Here is a 17981-nt window from a genome sequence, read left to right as displayed (position 1 = left end):
GGAGGGATGGCAGATATGCCTAATGGAACCAGCCACAGAGGAAGTGCAAAGTGGCGTTTCACCCAGGAACACAGTCAAAGCTGCAGGCAGGCGGGTGAGCAGTGCGAGGCAGCTCATCAGGCATGGTTTCATTTCTTCCTGGCGATGCCTTCTGCTTTATCTTCAATACAATCAGGACAAGATGTATCCAGAAGTCACTCTACCACCTGGTACGTGGCACAGCATCACTTGAGGTCTATTACAATGCAGCTTAGTGCCCAGTCGAGCACCCCTGAGGCACCCCACAGGGCAGCATGCGTCGGTTTCTGATGTCTGTTAGGGGAAGTCTGGCCCACATGGGCCCGAAGCCAGAATAGTCTGCAAGTGACAGTGCCCAGAGCACAGAGACAGGCAGGAAGCCCAGAGGTGAAAGTGGGATTAGGGAGAACAGCCACAGGAGGGCTCCTGCCAGCCCCTCGTGTTAACACAAATACCTCAAACTCAGCACTCACAGTCCGTCTTTCCTCCTCTCCCTGGATTATTTCCTCAGCCTTGCCCCTCCTCCAGAACATCAGAAGAACTTTCTGCACTTGAGCTTGACTTGAGGGAAGGAGAGAATTTCGATTAGCAAAGAGGAGGACAGGTGAGGATGTGGTGATTAAAGGTGAAGGCCCCTGCCCTCTGCTCCTGAATCACCCCTCTCCTGGTGGAGGGAGTGGGTGGAAAGAGTGGGTTCTGGCCAGGAACCATTCACCAAGTAGCTGGAAACATCTGCCCCGAGCAGGTCCACCTAGGGCTCTACAGAGGGTGCAGCGAGCGTGGTCTGGCTCCCCCAGTTTGTGCCACCCCAAGTGCCTGCTGGGGGAGGACAGGGCAGAGAATGCCATCTGGACACAGGCTCGCTCTCACCCCCTGGGTCTTCTCAGGTGACTGTCAGGTCAGAGAGGCGCCCTCTTCAGAAAATACAGCTCAGGTGCAAGAGGCTTAGGTGGGTCTCCATGGCAACCACCAATCAGGACCTGGGCCGCCTCCAGGGTTCATCAGAGGAACTGTGGTTGCAGCCTCTGGGGACACGGACACACACACACACACACACACACACACACACACACACACACACACACACACACCACAACACCAGTCCAGGGTGCATCCCTTTTCTGGCCTGTGTTTTTTTCTCTCAGCACAACTTCTGAGAGATAGAAAGAGAGGAAAAAGCATGAGGCAGCAGCCAGCAGCATAAGAGAAAAAGGAGGGAGGCGTTTAGATTCAGTCTTCCCTCTACCCTGTCCTCCTGTGGCTGACGAACTTCCTGCATTTCCCTGAAGAGATCCAGACACTCTCTTCTCCCAGACTAGGAAGCAGAAAGCAGGACCCCCGCGGGACCTTTCACTTGCACAGCACCGGACCTCAGAAATCCCTGGTCAGGGAAGATCCCACATGCCGGGGAGCGGCTAGGCCCGTGCACTGCGGCTGCTGAGCCTGTGCTCTAGAGCTGGCGAGCCACAACTACTGAAGCCCGTGCGCCTGGAGCCCATGTTCTGCAGGGGGAGAGGCCACCGCAGCAAGGGCCCCCCCTCACACGGCGTGCAGCAACGGGGGGGTGGCCCCCGCTCACCACAACTAAGGAAAGCCCGCCTGCAGCAACGAAGACCCAATGCAGCCAAAAATAAATAAAATAAATAAATTTTTTAAAAAAAGATACTTTTATGTTATGTTCTGTGTGTTGTATGTGTGTATGTGTGTGTCCCTTTAGCTGACTATGGAACACAATTATTACAGAGAGAAGGGGAAGTTTTTAAACATTTCATTTACATGGTTCAAAATAATGAGCCATAGGCAAGTATGTGTTTAAATGCACATATGAAATTGTCTACTGTTGACTTTATCAGCTCTGTCCTTAAATAAACACACAGAGAGAAAAACATCTTCAACAACTAGAAAAGACGTATTTCTATAGATATGTCCTCAAGAGTTAAAAAAAAATAGCTTGGCCTTAACCATGGAGTAAAATAATCAATTTAACCTTAAAGGCTAGACACTGAAAATGGGATATATTTTACTGCATTCACAGATTAAGAGAAAATTAGCACTAAAAGTGGTCTTTTGAGATAACTGTGATAGTTTCCTATTGGATGGTTGAGACTGATAATCTCAAAGAAGTTGAGTGATTCGCTCAAGGTCTTATAGACAGTCTCTGTGAGGACCAAGACTAGAAACCAGTGCCCTATATACCATACTATGATAGCTTAGCTTAATGAAAAAAATTAGTAAATATCTGATAATAGTCTTTTACTCAACCCAAACCCTTTATATCATGCTTGGTACCAATGAGCACTGTGAATGTTAGAAGACCTTATACAAACACTAAGACACTTGAGGACTAATTCTCTAAGAAGTACAGTTATATAGTAGGTTACGTATTTCAATGTATTTGTTTTACTCACTAGAACTAGAAAACATAAGGCCTCTGGAAATTAATGTACACTTCCTTGTGAAACTCTTCTGGTTTAATTAACAGTAAATATTATCAAAAGTCATTCAAGACCTAAGGCTGGGTATACAGTCAAGTATATATGAGATTTAAGATAGCTTTATATGGGTAAAATGATGTGCTAAAATCTGTTGATGACAACTAGAATAAATGTAATGAAGGTATTTATAGGGCTCTATGTGAGGTGTTTTACATTAAGTCAAAGAGCTCTTCTGAACCCAAAAAAATGAAAACAGTCATTAAATGGTGTGGTTTGTATAAAGTGATTTGCTGACAGATCAAACAGTTAAAACTTACACACACATTCACACCAAGAAAATCATCAGGCCTGTCAGTTCAGAATAAACCTGGTACTAATTTCCTTCACTGAGCAAAAAACAATGTTGGTAAAAACACCACATTCAATTTTTAAAAATAATTTAATATCATGTCATTGCAAACATACTTCAAAATGAACAACCAGTAAAGCAATGCTTATAGAGAATTTTTGGAAGCAAGATATTAAAGCAGCAGTTTAAGAGCATTATTATTACTATCAAGAATAAGATATTTTCTACTCTAACTCACTTGAGAAATATGATGCAGTCCCGTCAACAATGACGCGTCACTATAGGCAGTGATTCTCTCATAAGAGGTGGGCATAGAACAATATACAAAAAGACTTGTGTAAAAAGCCTCAGGAATTCTGCCAATAGCTTCCCTCCCCGCAAAATCCTAGAACATCCTTCCACCACACCGTGAATCAAAGTTAGAAAGCAAAGCTTAAAATTAGTTTCAAGTTAATGACTGTCACTAATTAACTAGTGGGCAAAGGTGACACAAACCCAAGAGATGAAATAACGAAGATTCTAAAAGATTAATAAGTATCACAAACAACAGCAATAAACACAAGATAAGATCAGAAAGGTTCTAGAAGTGAAAATAACTGACACTTCAGATACACTAAAGAAATCATATAAATGGCCATAACCTTTTTTTTTTTTTTAATTTATTTTTGGCTGCGTTGGGTCTTCGTCGCTGCGTGTGGGCTTTCTCTAGTTGTGGCGAGTGGGGGCTACTCTTTGTTGCAGTGCGTGGGCTTCTCATTGCAGTGGCTTCTCTTGTTGCGGAGCACAGGCTCTAGGTGCACGGGCTTCAGTAGTTGCAGCACATGGGCTCAGCAGTTGCTGCACGTGGGCCCTAGAGCGCACGGGCTTCAGTAGTTGCAGCACGCAGGCTCTAGGCTGTGCGGGCTTCAGCAGTTTTGGTGTGTGGGCTCAGTAGTTGTGGCTCGCGGGCTCTAGAGCGCAGGCTCAGTAGTTGTGGCACATGGGCTTAGCAGCATGTGGGATCTTCCTGGAGCAGAGACTGAACCCGTGTCCCCTGCATTGGCAGGCGGATTCTTAACCACTGCACCACCAGGGAAGTCCCTAAATGGCCATAACCTTTTAACACGGGTAAGAAAATGAAGGACCTTCATGTTTTTTGGTATATTTATCAATTTAGAAGTATAAAGTTTATATAGATGAATAACATTAAGGAAATACTAAATTTTCAGATATGTATTTTAATCTGATTAATATATATTTAATCTGGATCATTGCTTTTCCAATAAAGTCCTACATTTTTGGTAAGTGGATACTCTGTGATTCAGTCTATAATTCTCCCCACTGAAACTTAAATACATCTATACAAAAGAACTTCTAAGAATTATGTATGGATTGACCTCTAGATAGCTGAGTGAAACCTGTTCTTCTGTATGTAGAGTAGTGATGACAGTATAAAGAGTAATGATTTCTTAGCTTAGTTAAGATCCTACACTATATGATTGATTTTATCTAAGCCTGTTGTTAAGATATTTATATATATATGAAAAACATATGTGGAAAAACTCAATTACAATATAGTACTCAGGCACGTTAATGCAGATTACACAGAAAAAAACAGCACATTTTAATATAGATATGTTTTTAAAAGACCCCAATAAATGTATTCATTAATATTTATCAATTGCTTAGGGAACTGATCAATTCTAGATATAGCTAAAGGTCCCACTTGTCAAGATTTTCCATATGTATAAATTTTATAAATTGGCTTCTAAAAATAAGCAAAAACATATCTCTACTAAAACTATCACTCTCAATATGATAGAGTTTCTATGATGACTGTTATCTTCAGGAATGTTAGCAAGTTTTCAATTGCTCCTAATTCCATTTTATTTCCAAGGATGAATGTTTATGGGTTTGTTTTCCCTAATACAAGGGCTCCTGATTCTTTTAGAACCACAAAAGGGCCCGAAATGACTAGCTAAATTAACTGTTAAGATAAGTAAAACAAAACTGATTATTACACATTACCCAGACACAGATTTTACCATGTAGAATATTAAAAAAAAAAACCACCACCAAAGTTTTACCTCTACACAGGTTTTCATCCCTGAGGCAGCAGCATAGTGCAGGGGTGTGTTCTTTTTGTTATCAACGGCATCAATAGCTGCTCTCTCATATTCGCCTTGGTCAAGTTTTGCTCCTTTCCATCTTAAAATCATCTGCAGACAGTCTGCTCTTCTAAAATCATCTTCCGTGGGGCGTGCTAAGCGAGGATGAAGGGCTCCTTCCGATATCATAATTTGAGGGCCCATACATAACAAATGCATAGATGTTTCATTGTGCACATTCCGTTTATTTGGATTTCCATCTCTACCAAAAAGAAAGGTCCTAAAATGGTAAAGGAAAAGGATGAAAATCAGTTTTTTCCTACCTTGAAATAGTACACAGAAGATACATTTAAAAGGTAACCTCTACTTCTAAGCTGCTAATCCTATTTCTATTGAAGCACTGTTTCAAAATAGGTTGAATGACTAATTCTTAGTTATAAAAAACTCCATTCTAGAATAGTAATACCAAAAAACTAAAGTTGAACATCTTTACAGTATTTGCTAATTAAAGAAAAAAAGGCATAGGAAGAAAAAAGAAAGGTAAGGAAAAGGAAAATGAAAGAGAAGTGAAGAAACAAGGAAGATGAGAAAATGAAGGGGAGGAAGAAGGAAAGGAACCGAAGGGGCCACTTACAAATGTCAATTAACATAAATGCCTTAGGTACATTATTAAACATACCACACCAATTTTTTTCTTTATTGCTCTGCTCTATTTTATTTCTCTTGAGTACATATTTACTTAATAAGGATGGTGGCAATATAAGCAAAGCAAGCAATGCATAAGTCTGGGAGCTAGTGGGAACGTTAAATGTTAAATGTTAAATCTAGGAAAAATTTCTCTACCTAAGTCTTTGGCTAACCTTTGAAAGAATAAGGCACATATTACACAGTGTAACACTTTTTGAGGGGAGTAAGCTATGGTTAGTTCTGGGAGACCAAGATCTAATTCCAAGGTGGTAGCCCTTACCAATGATAGGTCTAGGTGAGCTGCCACAGCTACTGCCAAACCCAGATCTGAGAGTTGTGCCTAGCATTCGTGCCTAGCATCTACTACATCCTTGAGCTAGGGTCAATAGATTAATATTTGAGCCAGTTCAGTGGCCATAATAGGATACTGGAAAATGAGCTGGATAAAACCTACTATAAGTCAGCCTGTACTAAAAAACACAAATACACTATGAAATGGGCATACAGTCCCATATCTGAAGATGAGCCACATATACTGCGGAGGGCTGGTATCATTTGCATTCCTATGTCCAAGTGCAGAAGAGCAATGGGAAGGAAGCAGAGCCGAACTCTTAAATCCTAGATTCATTTGAATTGTTTTTAGGTTAGTTTCATCTTAGAACAAGAAAAAACAAAAACCCTGACCAAAAAGGAACTAGAATGGGCTTTTCAATTTTAATGAGTTAGCCAAGCTGGAAAGCTCTTATGAGAAAAAGGCTGAGTAAGCTGTCCTAAAGTAGTAGAAGGTCCCAGACAACTTTTAGAACAACTCTGGATATTTCCTGTTTTTATAATTCAAGATTCTACACAGCTCAGCAATATAGCCCTTCAAAACTAGCCTGAAAGTAAGATTTGAAGTCTCTGAAGCAGAAACAAATGAAATATTATTACTTATAATAACCATGTCAGTCCCTCATACCCCAACTCTTACCACTGGGGTAATGCAGTCTAAGCCAGATCAGACATCATAGACACCAGACATCTGCACTGTGGGCGAATGTGACAGGCAGACTAATGTCCCCACCCCAAAGAGGTTTATGTCCTAATCCCTGGAACCTGTGACTATGTTACCTTACACGGTAAAAGGGACTTCGCAGATAAGATTAAGTTAAGGTTCTTGACATTGGGAAATTATCCTAGATTATCCAGGTGGGCCCAATGTAATCTTGAGTCCTTAGAAGAGAAAGACAGGAGGGTGAGAATCAGAGAGATATTGGAAGATGCTATGTTTCTGCCTTTAAAAATGGCAGAAGGGGTCACAAGCCAAGAAGTGCAGGCAGCTTTTGGAAACTGGAAAAGGTAAGGTAAGGCATTCTACCCAGGAGCCTGCAGAAGGAATACAGCTCTGCCAAAACCTTGAGTTTAATCCAGTGAAACCATTTCAGACTTCTGATCTCCAGAGCTTTAAGATAGTAAATTTGTGTTAAGTCACCAAGTTTGTGGTAATTTGTTACAGCAACAATAGGAAGTTAATACAGCAATTAGCTGCAAAAATAAGACTCTGGGAGGCTTGTATAGCAGACCTCCTCCCCTCTGGAGATGGGGGGAGGCGGGGAGAGAAGCAGGGGGTGGGGATCGGGGGGAGGAACCTATCGCTGAGTGAGAACAAATCGTCTTAAGGAAGATCCTGGGTTCTTATGGTTTGGAATGTAAAATATGTTTCTGGGCAGAAGATAAGACTAGCATCTCTGAGCCTTACAACTTAGGGAATGTCTCAATGGTCTCAGGTCTCATCCACTCTTTACACCTCATTCAAATGTAAACATGTATCTTCTGAGAGGTAAACCTCTCTGGAGTTCTCAGTCTCTACTCAGTCAAAGTTTAACTTCCAAGGCTTGTCTTTTAAGCCCAGGTCCCAAGTTCTAGTAAAATTTGCTCAGAAAACCCTAACTGTGCATATTTTCTCTACAGTCCTACATAGCCTTTATGGCCTTCTGACCCCTGCAGTACATTTGTAGGCTCTTCATTGCTTGCTCTGCTGTTTGGTTCCCCAAGACCTGACCTAGCCATCTAAACAAACCCAGCCCTACTTAGAAGCCTCTTTACACTAGGCTGCCTCCTCCAGTGGCATTTGGTCATTCCCTTCTTTGTCTTCCTATAATATCCTAATTATATAATTCATTACATTGTATCATAGTTACTTTCTTACATATCTTTTCCCTTCTCCCACTTGGTTTACAGCCTTCTAAGGCAGGGTCTATATCCTGTTCTTTCTTGAATCCCCAGTACAGTGTCAGACACAGAGCAGACTCTTGCTATAAACTGAATGAATATTACTTTTATTGGGAATATCTTAAGATAGAATTCTAGATCTCTAAAGCCAGCAGTGTAGCAGACTGGTAAAGAACATGGTATCTAGTACAGACTGCCAGACTCTAAACCCAGTTCTGTCACTTTTTAGCTATATGATCTTACACAAGTTACATAATAGCTAACATATATATTATATATACAATCAACATAAATATATACCTAATATACATAATATATATAACCAACTAATATATGGTTGATAGTCTTTGACCAAGTAAACCTACTGCTGGAATTTATCCTAAAGGAAATAACTTAAAGAATAAAAATCTATAGGAACAATGACATTCAATATACTGTTGTTTTGAATAGAAAAATCTGTAGTAACTTAAATGTCTGGTTATAGGAAAAATGGGAAACATAAATCATGGTCTTTCTATACAATAGAAAATTATAAATTATAAAGTCATTGAAAAGTCGTCTATCTATGAACATTTATAGCTAAAACTAGAAGGGAACACGGAATAATTCTAACAGTTGTTTAAGGGAGGTAGGAATGTGAGTAGTTTTATTTATTTATATAACCATAACGTTGCTTCATAGTTTAAAAGAAAAAAAAATATTTTCCCTAAGTCAACAACTGATGATAATATTCTCAATGATATTTCCCTGTATTTATAATGGTTGAATTATAGTGGATTATAATGAATAACCAAAATCTAAACAATACTCTAAAAATGTTTCAAGATTAAAACTTCTTCCAAGAGGCATTATTAACAATAAAAAAGATTTCATTTTCTTAAAAATTTAATTTAGAAATAAATTATTAAAATTAATTCAGAGTCTGTAAGATTCTGTACAACCACATTTATTTAGCCTTTCCTATCCCTATTTCCAATATATCATTTATTTTCTCTTTTAGTTTGTTCAGGAGAGAAACAAACCATGGAATTTAACACAAGGAATTATCACCATGGAATTTAATACAAGTTGGAAGGATGTAAGTTGATATGGAGAAATCTCTCTTTCTCTTTCAATCTCTCTCTCATTAAACAATTCTAGATCATCCCCAACAGAGGGAAGAGATAGTGTGATAATTTTGCAAATGTTCTTATACCCAATGTGCCAGACTCTGATTAATCAAACCAAACAAAGGTTATTATTCTAAAGTTAAAGTATTAAAATAGCTTCTTTATACATATTTATTCAGGAAAGATTCTCAAATTTATTAGACATAGTACCATACCTGCATAAATATTTTGTACTAAAACTGTAAAGCTAGATATTCTAATTTTATTGATTCATATTACTACTTTTTTATTATCTGTTTAATTTCAAAAGTAGAGTCTTCTTTAATTTACATGAATGAATAAACAGAAGTATAAATTTATAATTGATATTTAAGTTTTACATAGGTACCTTTCTATAACTATGCCAGTAATTATGAAGTATATTTTACTACTTGCATATAAGGTTAATTCTGGAACAAGGACAGGAGATAACTGGCAGGAAGATGGAGTAAGGAAAACATTAACCTGGAAAAAAAAAATCCCTTTCATTTGACCCTAATAACCCATCCAGAAGCCATCTGTTTTTCTAGATTCTTTCACTGTTAATTATCAAACAGTCAGTTTATATCTCCTACCTATATTTCTTCTACATTTCATCTCCACTTCAGTATGACCCTATTCTGATCACTGTACTAAAACTGCACTCTTTCACATCACTAAGAATTTCCTAAGAGCTAAATTCTTATCACTGTCCTCAATTCTTGTTTTTAATCTGAAACTGCTAATAATTCATTTACATCCTGACCTCTGTATCACCTCGGTTTCCATAACTACACATCTTTTTAACAGACCTCTTAATTTTTTTCAGTACAATCTCTCTTTTACCCATGAAGATGGCTTCACTTTCCTATCCCCTTACTGGAAGCAAATTCACTTCCTGAATCTATTTACTTCTCCATACACATTCCCTCCTTTCAGAGAGCACATCTACTCTTAAAGTCACTTATCTTTCAATGGTTTCTATGAACACACTTTGTAAGCTGTAAACTTTTTATCAGAACCCAAATGATAGACAGTGGTAGCAGAATCATGGTTTCTCTCAAAGGGCTTCTACTATCACTTCTGTGATAATTCTTAATGCTCTTTCACCCTGTCTAATGTGACCTTTAGACCATATTCTAACTTCTCAGAGTCCCATTTCTCTTGCATATTTCATCATTATCTCATATTCAATTGAGCTCCCCCCAAAATAAGTCTTCTCTCTTAGGGCCTCAGTTTCTTGCCATAACACTCTTATCCTCCCAGTCACTTAACATACACATGCACTTTCAGTTGCTTTTAAAACTTTTCTTCCATGCAACATTATTTTTGAGTAGTCGTTGTTTGCCAGGTACTATTCTAGAAGTTAGACATATTGTTAAGAAAACAGATTAACTCCCTGCCCTTATAGTGTCTGCATACGAGGGAGGTTAGGAGAGGAGAACTGCACTGAACCATTTAAAAGAATTTAATAACTCCTGAAATATGAGTCAAAAAAATAGATATCAATAACTGGAAACTATTTTAATTCTCAAAGTTTAGTATTAACATATGCTCTGATAAAGACATGCTCTAATAAAAATGTTACATTTTATTTACACCGAAAGACAGGCCCCATTTATTTCCAAGGAAGCACAAGAAGTTATCCTGTAAAATCTAAGGATTAAGCACTCTAATTCCCCATTTTATACATGCCTTTCCTAAGAAGTGACAACTAATGAACTGTATATCCAAACTAGAACATGCTGACTCCAAAGTCTAAACAGTCTTTTCACTACATTAAGTAGTAACTATTTATGAATATAAATTTAGATTCCCATGAACTATTTATGAATATGGATTTAGTTTCCCATGAAAGAAACACTGTGATATGGTAAACTAGGTTCAGAGAGATACAGATGAAAACTAGCTCTTAAACTGTAAACTACCCTTCTTTTACTGTATTATTCTGCCTAAGAAGAGGGGAAAGTTATGCCTACTGTTGCAGGTACCATAAAGCTAAAGGAAATGAGGATAAAATCAAGGCCTTATTGCAAATGGGTAATTTACTTTATGGGAACTAAAGCATTTTGTCTCTGGCTAGGTATATCCCTTTGTATACCCATATATGTCATGTGTCAGGAATCTAGGCAAGCTATACTGAAGGGTCTATACTGAAGGTAGCAGGCAGGTATACCAGATTACATGAGGCAGTGTGAGAAAATAATGGCCATCAATTTGTTAGAAAGTTTAGTAAGGTTACATACGGTGAAATAACTGAAGCTATCTAAAACACAAATAGTTAAAACAGAGTTGGTATTTTACTTAATGATGATGCGTAAATGCTATTTATCCTATTCTACATGACACAGTGTTAAGAAGAGTAATTTAATTCCAAAATCAACTAATCATTTAAAATAATAATGATTTGTGATTTTCTCTGTACTACCTAAATAAATTTTGAAAAACAAAAGATACACAGATTAAAGAAATGAGAGTTGCTTATTCTTAGGAAAGGAGAGCAATAAAGTAATTTCTGATTCTAGTATAGGATATTAAAGGCTTTAATAAAGAAATTATGAGCCACTGATCTCCAAACAATTAAGAAAAAAGAAAACACCAGAGACAGGCTGTCTAAAGTCATATTAAGCCCACAGACACCCCAAAACACAACACTTGACGTGGCCCTGCCCAACAGAGGGACAAGATCCAGCTCCGCCCACCAGAACACAGTCCCTCCCACCAGGAAGCCTACACAAGCCACTGGACCAACCTCGCCCACTGGGGGCAGACACCAGAAGCAAGAGGAAATACGACCCTGCAGCCTGACAAAAGGAGACAAAACACAGTAAGTTAGAAAAAATGAGAAGACAGAGAAATATGTTGCAGACAAAAGAGCAAGATAAAAAACCACAACCAAGTGAATGAAGAAGAAATAGGCAAGCTACCTGAAAAAGAATTCAGAGTAATGATAGAAATGATGATCCAAAATCTTGGAAATAGAATGGAAAAAAATACAAGAAATGTTTAACAAGGACCTAGAAGAACTAAAGAACAAACAAACAGTGATGGACAACACAATAAATGAAATTTAAAATACACTAGAAGAAATCTACAGCAGAACAACTGAGGCGGAAGAACGGATAAGTGACCTGGAAGATAAAATAGTGGAAATAACTACTGCAGAGCAGAATAAAGAAAAAAGAATGAAAAGAATTGAAGACAGTCACAGGGATCTCTGGGACAACATTAAATGCACCAACATTTGAATTATAGGGGTCCCAGAAGAAGAAGAGAAAGAGAAAGGGTCTGAGAAAATATTTGAAGAGATTATAGTGGAAAACTTCCTTAACATGGGGAAGTAAACAGTCAATCAAGTCCATGAAGCGCAGAGAGTCCCGGACAGGATAAACCCAAGGAGAAACAAGACGAGACACGATTAACCAAGCTAACAAAAATTAAATACAAAGAAAAAATACTAAAAGCAGCAAGGGAAAAGCAACAAATAACATACAAGGGAATCCCCATAAGGTTATCAGCTGATCTTTCAGCAAAAACTCTGCAGGCAAGAAGGGGGTGGCAGGATATATTTAAAGTGATGAAAGGGAAAAACCTACAACCAAAATTACTCTACCCAGCAAGGTTCTCATTCAGATTTGACGGAGAAATCAAAAGCTTTACAGACAAGCAAAACCTAAGAGAATTCACCACCACCAGACCAGCTTTGCAACAAACGCTAAAAGAACTTCTCTAGGTAGGAAACACAAGAGAAGAAAAAGACCTACAAAAACAAACCCAAAACAATTAAGAAAATGGTAATAGAAACATACATATCGATAATTACCTTACATGTAAATGGATTAAATGCTCCAATCAAAAGACACTGACTGGATAAATGGATACAAAAACAAGACCCACATATATGTTGTCTACAGGAGACCCACTTCAGACCTAGGGACACATACAGACTGAAAGTGAGGGGACAGAAAAAGATATTCCACGCAAATGGAAATCAAAAGAAAGATGGAGTAGCAATACTCGTATCAGACAAAATAGACTTTAAAATAAAGACTAACAAGAGATAAGGAAGGACACTACATAATGATTACGGGAACAATCCAAGAAGAAGATGTAACAATTGTAAATATTTATGCAACCAACATAGGAGCACCTCAATACACCAGGCAAACCCTAACAGGCATAAAAGGGGAAATCAACAGTAACACAATAATAATGGGGGATTTTAACACTCCACGTACACCAAAGGATAGATCATCCAGAGAGAAAATTAATTAGGAAACACAAGCCTTAATGACACATTGACCAGATAGACTTAATTGATATTGATAGGACATTCTATCCAAAAGTAGCAGAAATCACTTTCTTCTCAAGTGCACAGAAAACATTCCGCAGGATAGATCACATCTTGGGTCACAAATCAAGCCTCGGTAAATTTAAGAAAACTGAAACCATATCAAGCATCTTTTTCAACCACAACACTATGAGATTAGAAATCAATTATAGGAAAAAAACTGCAAAAAACACAAACACATGGAGGCTAAACAATATGCTACTAAACAGCCAAGGGATCATTGAAGAAATCAAAGAGGGAATAAAAAAATACCTAGAAACAAATGACAATGAAAACACGACGATCCAAAACATATGGGATGCAGCAAAAGCAGTTCTAAGGGGGAAGTTTATAGCAATACAATCCTACGTTAAGAAACAAGAAACATGTCAACTAAACAACCTAACCTTACACCTAAAGCAATTACAGAAAGAAGAACAAAAAAACCCCAAAGTTAGAAGAAGGAAAGAAATCATAAAGATCAGATAAGAAATAAATGAAAAAGAAATGAAGGAAACAATAGCAAAGATCAATAAAACTAAAAGCTGGTTCTTTGAGAAGATAAACAAAATTGATAAACCTTTAGCCAAAATCTTCAAGAAAAAAAGGGAGAACTCTAATCAATAGAATTAGAAATGAAAAAGAAGTTACAACTGACAACACAGAAATACAAAGGATCATAAGAAACTACTTCAAGCAACTATATGCCAATAAAATGGACAACCTCGAAGAAATGGACAAATTCTTAAAAAACTACAACCTTCCAAGACTGAACCAGGAAAAAATCGAAAATAGGAACAGACCAATCACAAGTACTGAAATTGAAAATGTGATTAAAAATCTTCCAACAAACAAAAGTCCAGGACCAGATGGCTTCACAGGCGAATTCTATTAAACATTTAGAGAAGAGCTAACACCTTTCCTTCTCAAATTCTTCCAAAAAAATTGCAGAGGGAGGAACACTCCCAAACTCATTCTATGAGGCCACCATCACCCTGATACCAAAACCAGACAAAGATATCACAAAAAAAGAAAATTACAGGACAATATCACTGATGAACAGAGGTGCAAAAATCCTCAACAAGATACTAGCAAACTGAATCCAGCAACACATTAGAAAAATCATACACCATGATCAAGTGGGATTTATCCCAGGGATGCAAGGATTCTTCAATATACTCAAATCAAACAATGTGATACACCATATTAACAAATTGAAGAATAAAAACCATATGATCATCTCAATAGATGCAGAAAAAGCTTTCAACAAAATTCAACATCCACTTATGATAAAAACTCTCCAGAAAGTGGGCATAGAGGGAACCTATCTCAACATAATAAAGGCCATATATGACAAACCCACAGCAAACATTACTCTCAATGGTAAAAAACTGAAAGCATTTCCTCTAAAATCAGCAACAAGACAAGGGTGCCCACTCTCACCACTATTATTCAACCTAGTATTGGAAGTCCTAGTCACAGCAATCAGAGAAGAAAAAGAAATAAGAGGAATACAAATTGGCAAAGAAGAAGTAAAACTGTCACTGTTTGCAGAAGTAAAACTGTCACTTTCCTTGCATGTATGACATGATACCATACAAAGAAAATCGTGAAGATGCCACCAAAAAACTACTAGAGCTAATTAATGAATTTAGTAATGCTGCAGGACACAAAATTAATACACAGAAATCTCTTGTATTCCTATATACTAACAATGAAAGATCAGAAAAAGAAATTAAGGAAACAATCCCATTTACCATTGTAACAAAAAGAATAAAATACCTAGGAATAAACCTACTTAAGGAGGCAAAAGACCTGTACACAGAAAACTATAAGATAATGATGAAAGAAATCAAAGATGACACAAACAGATGGAGAGATATATCATGTTCTTGAATGGAAGAATCAACATTGTGAAAATGACTATACACCCAAAGCAATCTACAGATTCAGTGCAATCCCCATCAAATTACCAATGGAATTTTTCATAGAAAAGAACAAGAAATTTTACAATTTGTATAGAAACACAAAAGACCTTGAATAGCAAAAGCAATCTTGAGGAAAAGAAATGGAGCTGGAAGAATCAGACTCCCTGACTTCAGATTATACTACAAAGCTACAATAATCAAGACAGTATGGTACTGGCACAAAAACAGAAATATAGATCAATGGTTCAGGACAGAAAGCCCAGAGATAAACCCACACACCTATAGTCACTTAATCTATGACAAAGAAGGCCAGTATATACAGTGGAGTGAAGACAGCCTCTTCAATAAGTGATGCTGGGAAAACTGGACAGCTACATGTAAAAGAATGAAATTAGAACACTCCCTAACACCATACACAAAAATAAACTCAAAATGGATTAAAGACGTAAATGAAAGGCCAGACACTATAAAACTCTTGGAGGAAAACATAGGCGGAACACTCTTTGACATAAATTGCATCAAGATCTTTTTTGATCCACCTCCTAGAATAATGAGAATAAAAACAAAAATAAAGAAATGGGACCTAATTAAACTTAAAAAGCTTTGCACAGCAAAGGAAAGCATAAACAATGCGAAAAGGCAACCCTCAGAATGGAAGAATATATTTGTAAACAAAGCAACTGACAAAGGATTAATCTCCAAATATACAAACAGCTCATGCAGCTCAATATCAAAAAAAAAACCCAATCAAAAAATGGGTGGAAGGGGGCTTCCCTGGTGGCGCAGTGGTTGGGAGTCTGCCTGCCAATGCAGGGGACGCGGGTTCGAGCCCTGGTCTGGGAGGATCCCACATGCCGCGGAGCAACTAGGCCCGTGAGCCACAACTACTGGGCCTGCGCATCTTGAGCCTTGCTCCGCAACGGGAGAGGCTGCGACGGTGAGAGGCCCGCGCACCGCGATGAGGAGTGGCCCCCGCTTGCCGCGGCTAGAGAAAGCCCTCACGCAGAGGCGAAGACCCAACACAGCCAAAAATAAAAAAATAAATAAATTAAAAAAAAAAAACCGAAAAACTCAACTATATGAAAAAAAAAAAAAATGGGTGGAAGACCTAAATAGACATTTCTCCAAAGAAGACATACAGATGGCCAACAAACACAAGAAAAGATGCTCAACATCACTAATTATTTGAAAAATGCAAATCAAAACTACAATGAGGTATCAGCTCACACAGGTCAGAATGGCCATCATCAAAAAATCCACAAACAATAAATGCTGGAGAGGTTGTGGAAAAAAGGGAAGCCTCTTGCACTGTTGATGGGAATGTAAATTGATACAGTCACTATGAAGAACAGTAGGGAGATTCCTTAAAAAACTAAAAACAGAACTACCATATGACCCAGCAATCCCATTACAGGGCATAGACACATGCACCCCCAATGTTCATTGCAGCACTATTTACAATAGCCAGGACATGGAAGCAACCTAAATGTTCATCAACAGAGGAATGAATAACGAAAATGTGGTACATATATACAATGGAATATTACCCAGCCATAAAAAGGAACGAAACTGGGTCATTTGTAGAGACATGGTTGGACCTAGAGATTCATACAGAGTGAAGTAAGTCAGAAAGAGAAAAACAAATATTGTGTATTAAAGCATATATGTGGAATCTGAAAAAATTGGTTTAGACAATCTTATATACAAAGCAGAAATAGAGACATAGACATAGAGAACAAACATATGGATACTAAAGGGATAAGGGGGGTTGGGATGAACTGGGAGACTGGGATTGACATATATACACTATTGATACTATGTATAAAATAGATAACTAATGAGAAACTACTATATAGCCCAGGGAACTCTATTCAGTGCTGTGTGGTACCTAAATGGGAAGGAAATTCAAAAAAGAGAGGATATATGTATACGTATTGCTGATTCACTTTGCTGTACAGTAGAAACTAACACAACACTGTAAAGCAACTATACTCCAATAAAAATTAAAAGAAAACACCAAACACTTTAGGCTGAAGTTGAAAGTTAAGTATAAAGGAAAAATATAAGTGTTAAGTATATGGCTAAATCATGAAAACAGTAATTAAAAGAGCATGTACAGTCACCTTTTCTTTAGGTCTTTAAATACTCATTCAATAGAATGATAACCAGAGGATGGAGACAGATATATTCCTTCTTAGAGGAACCAGGGATATTGATCAGACCAGCAATTTTTAAACTTTTTGGTAGTAGACTTTTACAACTTTTACAACTTTAAAAATTACTGAAGATTCCTATTGGGAGATTGGGAATGACATATACACACTACTATATATAAAATAGATAACTAATAAGGACCTACTGTATATTACAGGGAACTCTACTCAATACTCTGTAATGTGAAAAGAATCTAATAAAGAGTGGATATATGTGCACGTATAACTGATTCACTTTGCTGTACAGCAGAAACACAACATTGTAAATCAACTATACTCCAATAAAAATTTAAAAATGAAAAGATTCCTAAGAACCTTTGTTTATGTGAGTTATATAGATATTCACATTAAAAATTAAAATATTTAAAAACATTCATTAATTAAAAAAATAAACTCATTACATATTTAACATTCCTAATATCATTACATAGTTAACATTCTTAATATCTTAAAAAGAAAAAAAATATATTTTTTGAAAATTAAGTGAGCACAATGGCATTGTTTTACATATTTACAAATTTTATTTAATGTCTGGCTAATAGAAGACAGACAGATTCTCATAGCATTCAGTCTGTTGTGATGTGTGTCATTTGGGT

At 37.3% G+C, this 17981-nt stretch overlaps 1 protein-coding gene across 9 annotated transcripts in view; it reads right to left on the bottom strand.

The window, feature by feature from the left end:
* The window catches only part of ANKIB1 (ankyrin repeat and IBR domain containing 1), a 238061-nt gene that overhangs the window by 67295 nt on the left and 152785 nt on the right, over window positions 1-17981 (bottom strand). For all 9 annotated transcript variants that reach the window (XM_057549575.1, XM_057549574.1, XM_028162265.2 and 6 more), the window contains one exon: window positions 4869-5169. In XM_057549575.1, coding sequence (XP_057405558.1) covers window positions 4869-5169 — 301 coding nt within the window. The remainder of the gene's footprint in view (window positions 1-4868; window positions 5170-17981) is intronic.

The sequence above is a fragment of the Balaenoptera acutorostrata genome, chromosome 7 (assembly GCF_949987535.1).
Source record: "Balaenoptera acutorostrata chromosome 7, mBalAcu1.1, whole genome shotgun sequence".
NCBI classification, from domain to species: Eukaryota; Metazoa; Chordata; class Mammalia; order Artiodactyla; family Balaenopteridae; genus Balaenoptera; species Balaenoptera acutorostrata.
Note: the sequence above shows the minus strand (reverse complement) of the source record. Positions and strands in the feature narration are given on the sequence as shown.